The following is an 11,320-nucleotide window of genomic DNA, read 5'->3' as shown; positions in this document are numbered from 1 at the left end:
TTTAAAGATCAGTTTTATAAACATAGACAGCTACAGTATGTTTTTGTTTTTTTTTTTTTTTTTGGGGGGGGGGGGGGGGGGGGGGGGGGTTTACGCTGTGGTTCCCCTAACAAAGTCTATTTGGTTGATAATACCATTTGCATGACTGTGAGAGTTTTACTCCCTAACTAACAGGTGCTGTGCACATGCCTGTTCTGTCTTTGACAACTAATTTATTTAATGTAACTTTAAGATTTATTTGTTGTTCTCATTACTCTCCTTTTCTTTGAGGTCGCTTGGTCACATGTTACCATGGAAGTGAGCCCATGAGCAGTGCTGACAAGAAACTGGTGTTTTCAATTACCCTCATGAGGAGAGTCCACACTGACTGAGAGGTAGGGAAGATGTTTTGGGGTTTAGATTATTGTTTAGCTTTATTTTGTTAGAGTTGAATGTAAATGTTTTTTATTTTAATTTATTTATTTGTCTAGAGTTTTAACTTGGTTGACTGTTTCTCAAATAGTAAATGTAAATATTGTTTCCACCCAATAAATAAAAATAAAAAAAATAAAAATGGTTTAGTCCAATGCTTTGAAATGCTGAGTTGTTTAAACAGTGGGGGTTGTATGCTTTCTTTTTGTTTTGGTTTTTTTTTTGGTTTTTTTTTTGATTGGTGGAAGTGGAATTAATGCCATTTCCTGCAAAATGAAAGAACAAATGCATATAAAAAATAGAGACTGAATCCTGCTTTTGGAGTGCTTTTTTGATAACCAGACCATTTTTTGAGTCCAAAGGGTTTCTTTTCTCTGATTGCTAACCTTACAGGAACCAAAAACCAAAAAAACAAAAGAATATTTATATTTAAATACATAGTAGTTTAAACCCCATTAAGTTCTCTTTCATTTAATATGTAAAGCCCATTAATGCTCATTTTCAAGTGACACAACAAAAATAAAATCAATTCACCTGAATTCAACTGAACTGCACAATTAGGAATTTTACAATGAACCTAACAGTTAGAGGAAATAGGCTTTCAAATATATAGTATATAATGATTTACCTCTTATCTATAGCAAATAGTAAAAGACCACAGTGAAATCAATTCTATAATAGCATTCAGTGCAATAAGTCTCCAAATATACACACTGAAGCATTTAGATGAGCTTTTCTTAAGGAAATTAAATCATCTTGGATGTGAAAGAATTGGCATGAAATCAGGAAGCTGTTGCATTGCCACAGAGTTCAGTAGCTCGCAAGAACATGAAGGGCAGAAATATACAAGGATCATGTGGTCAAAAAAAAAGAAGTGAAAGACAACATGTTGAGAAACTGGTTCTTAGTCTGTAAATAGATGCTCGCTCTTGTCCACAATTCATGGATAATAATAAACACAACATATTAGAATGTAATTTGGTTTTATTTAACATAAGTCTTGATTGCAAGTTTTAGCACTTTTGGTCATTAAAAGATAAGGCTAAGGGGAAGCACCGTGCAAAATTGTCCACCTATGTAAATTGACATGAGTATCCTTTATAATGCTTGTGTAATTAATTCCCCTTTCCTGCAAGTTGCTAAATTAACTGTTGGAATATGTGTCACACTGATAAACGTTTAGAAGGAGAAGGTAAAAGGTTCACAAACCTAGACCAAAGTTCATTTTCAGTTAAAGTTTTTTTTTTTTTTTTTTTTTGCTGAAACAACCAAAAAAGGCTCAGAGTATAATCAGTGTAACAAGTGACATCTGCATTAACTACATTTTTCTATAATTATATCCTAAACTAATGTTCCATAGGACTGGTTTTATCCCATTTGACAATTAAAACAGTTGCATGAGAATAATTGCAGAACTACCTAAGAGATGTATATAAATAAATAAAAAAAACAGTAGCTTTCTCGACCTCAGTAATTTCAAGTCCTAGGGCTGGTTCTCATTTCAAAATTTCAAGAATTCCTCCAATTTTGATTCTCAAACTATATGATTTTTTTTTTTTTTTTTACCTGAATTACATGACTGTTACCTCTCAGTTACCTGTTAGTAAAAAATCAGAACAAACTGATCAAAGTGATTAGGTAAGAAAGATTGTAAGCCCCCTTAAGCTCTCATTTGGGCATAGTACAGTAGAAGGGATCCAGCATAGGGAAGTTATTCTTGTCTACCATGACTCTTTTTATCTACTTTATTCATTGTGTACATTCTCAACCCTCCCATAAAATTCCTGTTTTAGCCAGCAAACTCATAAAAAGAAGCTATCAGGAGCTCTAAATTAGAAACGAAAGGGAGAAGGAGAAACATGTTGCCACAGTAAAAGTCAACTTTTCCAAGTGGCTAAAATATAGCAGAAAAATGTAGTATGCTAGCTTGATCTTCTTTGTGGAGGCGGATACATTTATAAAGTAAAACAGCAGGTTACTGCAGTGTTACTGTATGCTGATCAGTATTTACAATGTAATTGATAATGTCAAAAAAAAAAATATGAAGAAAGTTGTTTATGGTTATTTTATTGAACAGGCTATTACCATGTTAACTAAATGTTGAATCATTAAATGGGTCACATTTAGAACTTAAGAGCAAAGCTGTTCATTCTTTTTACTAACGAACTAAATGTTTAAATGTACAAAACAGGGTGAAATGTTTTCTAAATATCTACAGGTTTCTTTACAGTTTTGATGTAGATCTTTAAATGAGATGAATCCATTTAAGCTTACATGCACAACACAATGAGCTGAAATATCCATGGGATGTTCAGACTGAATACGTTCTGTTACAGATAACGTCTTTAAACTCTGTAATAGAGGACCAATGCTCTGAATACGGTTTTTGGAACATGATTGAAAATAGACTTTGTATTAGATAGATGCAACAGTTTTAACATTTTTGAATAATTCAAATTGTAACAATTGAAACAAACATTGTCTTCATTTAAAAACTCACCAAGCAAGTTATAAGTTGCTGTTTAATAATACCAAGAACTGTTATCTTTTGTGCTGTGTGGCCACAGGAAAAAGAATGGAGAAATGAAAGTGTCATCCTGTCATGACCCAGAAACAAAATCCTGTTTAAATCACTCAGACAAGCATCAACTGGCAGAATAACTTCTAAACTTGACATGTGGACATAGGACTGAGGAGTAAGAGCAAGAAATCACGCCTGTGCACATCATAGCTACCAGGTTGGTTGCAGCACTATTCATTCAGTTTGTAACAACAAATTTGAATTACAGAAATTTCTTATTAAGGAACTTATCTGGCAGTTCATTTAGGCACATTTACTCTTTAAAATACTAAAATGCTACAGGTGGCTGTGTTTATTTTAAATTTATTTATATAGTGGTAAATTGATGTGGTAAAAGTAAATAATGTTGCTTTAAAAATGTAAAATAATGTCGGACTTGGATATCAATATCTAAAGTATTTAATTAAATTCTAGGTGATTTACATTTCTTTGTTTCTTTTTTTTTAGCCACAAATATGGATGGAATTATAACACCCCCCCTGCTGCCCAAAAATCAGAGCCTTGCCAACAGCACCTGCTCTCGTGACAACTTTTTTAAGACGGTGGTTTTACCTGTTTTCTACTCTTGCCTTTTCCTGCTGGGACTCTCTCTGAATACGTTGGCAGCGTGGGTGTTTTTGCGCATACCATCTCGGTCTCACTTCATTATTTACCTGAAGAATATTGTTGTTGCAGATGTCATCATGACGCTGACATTCCCCTTCAAGGTTTGTTATATTAAAATGCAGTAGCTGGTGTGGAAAAACAAATAGGTAGTATGTCTTCAATGTGTATTGGTATCTTTAATGGTTAAAGAAAAACAATAATTCATTTAAATTTACTTTTTTTTTTTATAAAAGTATTTCACATTTTATTTTGTAACATATTTTACATTGATAAGAAAAAATGTGATTCTCAATCTTATCAAAAAGGTTAATTTAGTTCATAGAGTCAATTAAGAAGTGAAAATTAATAAAAGCTAAAGCAGAAGGAGGGCAGTGGTGGCCTGGTGGTACGGGCATAGGGCTTTGAATCCTGAGATTGGGAGTTTGATCCCCCACTCCCCCGGACTGCCACTCTGGGTCCCTGAGCAAGACCCTTAACCCCTCACTGCTCCCCGGGCGCCGCACAATGGCAGCCCACTGCTCCCCAAGGGGATGGGTTAAATGCAGAGATACATTTCTCCAATGTGAGATCAATAATGTTCAATTTAGAATATTTGAAACAATGATATATTTCACAGCCTTTCTTATTTCTCAAATATAATCCTACAGTTATTACAGAGAGAATAAAATATTTCAAACTTTTATTACCATCCATTTTTTGTAATAATAGTATACAATGATTAAAACCTGAGATATGATCTGGTTGAACTATAAAGTGACTTGAGATGACTTGTGTTGTGAATTGGCGCTATATAAATAAACTGAATTGAGTTGAATAGATTTTGGTTCTTAACAGCCTCTCCAGTAGCATGAATGGCATAAATTCTTGAGAAGCTTGTCATTCACAGAGTACGCAATTGTATGTAGAAATATTAATGGAAGGTTGAATGGAAGGAAGAATTATGGTAAAAGAATGCATACGATCAAAGGAAATTTCCGCCATAAGGGAATCTTAAAGAAAAAATAAGCATTTACAAATTTTGTGGAAATTTAGTGGAAATTCAAAAGCTTGGAGTCGGTGCTGCAAGAACCACCCCCTGCAGATGTAATCGGGATATAAAGTACAGCTTTCTCATTCTTTGTTTTAATCCAATTAATAGCAGAAGCCTCTTGTTTGGGCTGGGGAAAATAAAAAGTTATTCCTTAATCCTAAACTCTCTTTTCAGATAAACATGAATCTGGCATTTCAATTCTAAATTAAGGTCTCGAGGAAGAGAAAAGAAACACAAAACACAGAGGACACTGATTTTGGGGATTTTATTAGCTGTTAACGTTAGTAATCAAAAATAACAGAGAGAAGCTTGAAATATATTAGTTGTCATGTAACAAGTTTATCATTTTGGTTTTTCGTAAATACATAAGGTGTATTTTTCAAATATTTGTAAACTGACAAAAAAATGCAACCGCATTTGGCATTTACTTAATCATATTTAGTTACTTTAACACAATTGTTTTATCTCCTACCCTGCTAACAGGAAACAATAGTTTTAAAGTAACTAAATATGACTGAGTAAATGCCAAAAATAGTTGCATTATTTTTTTCAATGATGCCTTGTGGTACATTCACACCAAAAACCAATGATGTTAACATAGTTATCCCCATGTAGAGGCACGTTCAGAAACAACATGATTTTCTCAGTATGGGAAGTGATCCTTTGAATCATGTTTTTGAGATGTGGAACACACCTTTGGCATCTCATTTGTAGCGAAGTGAACAACACAATTAGTTCCCATTGCGAATTCAAGGCAAGCTTCTCTAGAATTCAAATATCGGAACTTTCCTGTGAACTTATGTCTGGTCAACCAGTCGGGGGCTGGATGCTGCTGTCATGTAGGGTGATGGAGTGCGCTGGCAAAAAACTTTTGTTAAGTCAAAATATAGAATAGAAAAAAATAATATTGAAATTCATTGCATATAGAAAGAAATGGGTGGCTTTTAAAAAAGCAGGTTTAATTAAGTCCTTCAAAGGACAACATTCATCATTCATCCTCCTTTTTTAGCTCCAGAACAGATGCCGGCTCATGGCCTCCGTCCAGCTCCCTGCTCCATCTTTATGGCTTTTTTTGCTCTGCAGTCCTGCTGTTCCTGTTTAAGTTCCAGAGCGCCTCCTCGCCTTACCTCTGCGGTCCATGTAGTCAGTCCCAAAAGCAGGACAACAACTTTGAGTGCTGGTCATACAGAAGTTCTGCAGGAAGCATTATCTAGTCATAGCTCCTGGACTCCTCTGGAGAGTATGGTAGACCAAGAGACAATGGTGCTGTTGTTCGGCTTCCCACATCAAATACAGAACTGTGATTCGATAAGTCCAGGTCTGCCATTTTGAATGAAATTGGCAAACATAAAAATGCTTTTATTTGAAGTGAGGTCTGCTTTGTCCCAGTTGGCCATGTGAATTGCTGGCTAAATGTAAAGCAAGCAACATACAAATGACTAGGAAAATGTTGCGTTCAGAATTAAAACACAGTGAAGATTTCCATTTTACATCTCCCATCAAGTACCAGTTGCCAGAAATGCACAGACAAGTTTCCAAACATATATTTAGTCAACAAAGAACCCTTTACAATTGCTCGTCAAGTAGCACATTCTGTAAACACTAAGGGTCTGATCTTAAAGCAATTCAAGTAGGGAGTGCTAAACTACTTCAGCAAAAATGAAAAACAATTACATGTTCAACAAGTGAAGTTAGATCTACAAAGATTCTCTGCCTAAACGGTAACACATGCCAAGAAGTTCAGTCTGCCCCACCAAAATAAACAAATTGTGCTTGTTACTGGCAGTTTGAGAGTGGCCAAAAGAGCAAGATAAAGTTCTGCCGTGGCTTTGGAAATAACAATTCAGAATATTTTTTATAGTGCACTTTACTTAAAGTTAGTCTTGCTTTCTGGTTCATTGATTTTTGCCGGCCTCAGCAGGCATCTTTTTTTTTAGCAAATATTATTCTACTGTTTTTATATGTGAGATTCAAATGTCTATACATGCACACAGACTCCTCTTTCGTTGCAATATGAGCAGAAATATTTGTGTGAAGGGTTACACCTGACTTTCAAAAGTGCTAAAAGTAGATGAAAAAACTTTGCTCACAATCAGTTTCAGGTTTTATAAATTGTTTTGCATGTGGTATTTACAATTGCTTCACCTCCACTCATAAATATATTATTGTTTGTTTGGCTATTAATGCTATATCTGCATATTCATCAAGGCACACAGGCATGTACTTTTTCACCTCCTGTTTCACAGATTTTGAAATGGAAATCACTTTACCTCTGGTATAAAAACTAACTTTGCACTAACTCTATATAAATCTTAACTTTTTTGAAGATAATCTAAAAATGTTTCTACATTTTTTTAACTAAAGCTTAAAACATTCCTAGGAACTTAGATTGTTTAAGAGTGTAAAATTGATGTCATAAAGCAAATGCTGGCAAACATAATAAATGTCATTTTCCTTTTTCACAGGTGCTGTCAGACTCAAACATGGCACCATCCTACATTAGGATTTTTGTGTGTCGGGTCTCCTCTGTGTTGTTTTACCTCTCAATGTACATTAGCATTCTTTTCTTTGGGCTCATCAGCATCGACCGCTGCAGAAAGACCATGATGCCTTTTAGGGGCACTAACTCTGCCCGGCTGGCTCGCAGGAAACTCCTCTCCGGTGCTATCTGGAGCTTTTTGCTGATTCTCTGTCTGCCGAATGTAATCCTCACACGAAATACTCCAACTTCTCCAAAATTTAAGTGCAGTGATCTAAAAACAGAAGTAGGGCTAGTGTGGCATGAAGTGGTAAATTACATTTGTCAAGTGATTTTCTGGGGTAACTTGGTTACTGTGATAATATGTTACACCTTGATTTCAAGAGAGCTGTACAAATCCTACTCTCGCACTAAATCCCACAGCACTGAAAGGGTATCTTTAGCAGCAAGAGGAGAAACAGATAATAAGTCCCCCAAATCCAAGAGAAAGATGAATGCAAATGTATTCTTAGTGCTGGCAGTCTTCTTTGTGTGCTTTGTGCCATTTCACTTTGTCCGAATCCCGTATACAATGAGCCAGACCAGAGGGCTTCTCTTTGATTGCAAGCTTAAACTTTTCTTTTTCCACCTGAAGGAAATCGCTCTATTGCTGTCTTCCTTAAATGCCGTACTGGACCCTCTTATCTACTTTTTCCTCTGTCGATCTTTCAGAACCACTTTGTTCAATACTCTGCGGCTGCCTCCTGGTACCTGCAGCTCATTAACAGAAAGGGGGTCCGACACAGTGCGAGATTCATCTGCAGCTACATAAAACCAGCAGACTTTAATTTAGAATTTTATGTCAAGACTTAAAAAAAAGATTGCATTTTAAAATATCCTGCTATTGAGATTTTTTTTTTTTTTTATGGCATTGTGATATGAGAAGATATGTGGTTTATTGTAGAGAAAACAAACTAAAATAACAATATAAGCTTGTTTTGGTTTCTTCTTGAAAAAGTTACAATAGGCATGATGGTTTCTGGTTCCCCTTCCTGCTCAAAGTAGACAAGTTTCAGATTTATATTCAAATCTTACTCATGATAATAAGGGAAAGTGTTGGCTCATTTTGATATATAAACAAATATATTGTCCTGCTTGTTTGTTTGCATCCTTACCCATATATTAGTACATGTATGTTTCTGATTAAGTTCTAATGACTTTATAAGCCTTTTTGTGTTTTCTGTTGAGTTGTGCCATTAAGAGTAATTGTTCTGTCAATTTTGTAAGATACCTTATTAAAGAATGAACACAGTGAAAGTTACCCCTGCTCAGACTCCGGATACTTTTTTGTTGGTTGGCCTAAATAGGACTTAACCAACCACATTGCAGCTATTAATTTTATTCACATATCTAGAAGTGATGTAGATGATTGGTTAAACCAAGCATAGGACTGGAAAGGTCTAGAGAATTTAAATGACTTTGAATTGAGGCATGGATCTCAATGCCGGAATTACTGGTCTGCATATTTCAGAGACTTCTCATCACTTGTGTTTTTTATGCTCTGTCAGCTCTTTGTTTACCAAACATTTTCTGAAAAGGGTTAGATATTCAGTGAGCGACACTGGTCTCTAAGAAAATGGGCTAGCTTTCTAACAAAAAATAAAAACACAGTAAATTGAAGCTTTGTTACAACCAAATAATATAGAATACCATCGATAAACGCACAGCTCAGTCAACTTTAATGTACGTGGCTGCAAGAGCCATTTTTGTTAGAGGATAAAAAACTGAGGCTGAAGGTTTCACTCACTTAGCAAAATAAAACCATACCACACTGGGGGAAAAAAAAACCCTATCAAGAAAATCTTGATTTGATCTTGAACTTTCTCATGGTATGGTCAATGTTTGGTATGTCACCATGAAACTAAAAACAAGTAAGCTAAACAGTTACGATCTATATCTACGTCAGTGCTGAAATAGGCAATCAGGTTAACCCCAGGAAGTCATAGACTTAAATAAATTCTGAACATGACCAAGGGGACCTACAATGCAAACACAAAAACATTGCACTATATTGACAATATGGTGACAAATTAATCCTAGGAAATCTTAGAGATGTGATATTTCTTTAGAAATTAATCATAAAACTGTTAGATATTGGCGACACAGTCAGAACATTATAGCAGCATCCCTTGCATTGAATGAAAAAACATGTAACAACATATTAGACATAACACTTTCAAACAGAAATTATGGCAAAAGACAAAATATCAAGTGGAGGTCTACAGAAGGCTGCTGTACCAGATTATAACTCAGTGGCAGATGTCCAAACCTAAAAGGATTCCAGTCAGTATTCTGGACAAAACATCTCAGGTAGGACATCCATAAAGAGAGGACACAAACGTGCTACTGTGGGTTTCAAGTGGAGTTGTTATTTTTCTTTCTCCATATATACATATAACAAGTATTGTGTTTGATTTATAGATTGAGTAGTCTAGAACAACAATTACATAATTTACATTCAGTGTTGTCAGTTTCAGATATCATGATGCATTCAAATTCTCTGGTTGGACAAGGCAACAAATGTTTTCTCATCTAATGACATTTGCAAAGCATCTATGGCTGGGCAAGCTGGAATAAAATGTAAAGCAGAAGTCATTCCTGCCTTGATAAATCAGAAAGTTGTTCCAGTTCATTTCAGAACTCAGTCCTGACCCTATTCTCCTCAGTTCATGTAAGTACAGTCAAACTCTTTTAAGTTTCAGATGTTGCTTCAGGCAAGATGTACAACTATGTGTCACGCATCTCTGACTGCACCTCTTCAAGCGTTGAGGGCCGTTGTTACCTGTCTTTTTTTAATTATGGTTGTCTTTGCACTGTTTTTCAGTGGCGTTTAAGTTTGGGTGTCAATACATCTCCTATCAGTCCCCTCCTATTTAACGTATCCCAAAAACCTCCTCCGGCTGACCTGCCTATGATACTGACCATAACCCTGCTGGCCTCAAGCCTGCTTCCTTGGGGAAAATTTCAGATATAACTCTTCAACCGCTTTTACTCAGGAGTCATTTCCTGCACGTTAGTACATGAGTATTCATCAGCTTTGAATGCTTCTTCAAAATTGTTAGGCCTTGTGGAAAAACACAAAATGTGATGTTCAGCAAAATAATGTCCACCTTTGTTTGCTTGGGTTGAATCTTTATAGGTATGTGATGAGTTTTACGGAGATGCTTTTCTGGATTTACAGAGTGTTGATTGTGTATTTTTTACATCTGCATCACAATTAGAGTCCGGCAGTTCTTTAGAAACTATGGGAGCAACAACAGTCAAGGAAATATTAAATTATTAAAATATAAATTTTCCTGATTATTCTTGTGTTTTTTGTGGGGTGTGCTTTGTGCCTCTGCACTTACCGCATACACCTCTTAATCGGCATCAAATTCATGTCTGTCATCAACAATAGGTGCCAATGTTACATTTTGATCACTGGTGCACTTTGTAAATGGAAGTTTTCATTTTACTGCTAAGCTGCTTATTCACTGTTGAAAGCTGTATTCATTGAACTTTAGTTTTGAATACTCTGTGTATACAAAATTACAATAAAGTATGTCTAAGTCATGTGGGGATTGGCTGTCTAGATTGCTTTCTCAAAAAAATCTGCCGAATATGATAAAAGGATCAGGTATCTGTATTAGAATCAAGTAATAAAAAACAATAGGTGTATGTGAAAACAGGAAACTATCAAGCCTTATTGCTTAAAAGAAATACAAAAAAAAATGGTTCAGGAATTTTGTGTTGCACAGCCCTCTGGTGAGCATATATGGTACAACATCTTGTAAAACAAAGGGCTACTTGCAAAGATGACTGTGGTTCAAAGACGTTTTATTGTCTGTAAATGATACTTGTAAAAAATGTTCAAAGTCAAAGTTTCTGCCAAAATGAAAGAGAACAAAAATTCTATACTATTGAAACATTTTTGTGCATTCAGCTTTTACCCCAAGTGAAAGAAACAGTGAAATATTTACCTCAAGATTAAATTGTAAGAAGAGATTTATTCTTCTGTAACCTGATATAAAATTCAATATGGCCACTGCATATCTAAATGTAGTGAATGAACTATTTACCGCACCTTGACATACATATTACATATTTATATATTTGGGAAAAAAATAAAACCATTACTTATATACTACTGTTTTCAGTGGAATCCATAATTTCATTCTTTAGCACTCTAGATGTT

At 35.2% G+C, this 11,320-nt stretch overlaps 1 protein-coding gene across 1 annotated transcript; it reads left to right on the top strand.

Moving 5' to 3' along the window:
* Positions 1-269: 269 nt before the first annotated feature.
* On the top strand, positions 270-8,396 carry p2ry12 (purinergic receptor P2Y12). Its single transcript, XM_038298245.1, has 4 exons — positions 270-374; positions 2,979-3,149; positions 3,440-3,699; positions 7,094-8,396. Exons 3-4 carry the CDS (start codon positions 3,448-3,450, stop codon positions 7,916-7,918), a joined length of 1,077 nt encoding a protein of 358 aa, XP_038154173.1. The 5' UTR covers positions 270-374; positions 2,979-3,149; positions 3,440-3,447; the 3' UTR covers positions 7,919-8,396.
* Positions 8,397-11,320: the final 2,924 nt, after the last annotated feature.

The sequence above is a fragment of the Cyprinodon tularosa genome, unplaced genomic scaffold, assembly GCF_016077235.1.
Source record: "Cyprinodon tularosa strain WSP-4 unplaced genomic scaffold, ASM1607723v1 ctg403, whole genome shotgun sequence".
NCBI classification, from domain to species: domain Eukaryota; kingdom Metazoa; phylum Chordata; class Actinopteri; order Cyprinodontiformes; family Cyprinodontidae; genus Cyprinodon; species Cyprinodon tularosa.
This window is presented reverse-complemented; position numbering and strand designations above follow the sequence as displayed.

Bases quoted from the DNA above. Each gene is read 5' to 3' on its own strand.
- p2ry12 (XM_038298245.1), top strand. From the start codon at position 3,448: ATGGATGGAATTATAACACCCCCCCTGCTGCCCAAAAATCAGAGCCTT. The intron at 3,700-7,093 runs GTTTGTTATATT...CCTTTTTCACAG, and splicing joins CGCTGACATTCCCCTTCAAG to GTGCTGTCAGACTCAAACAT.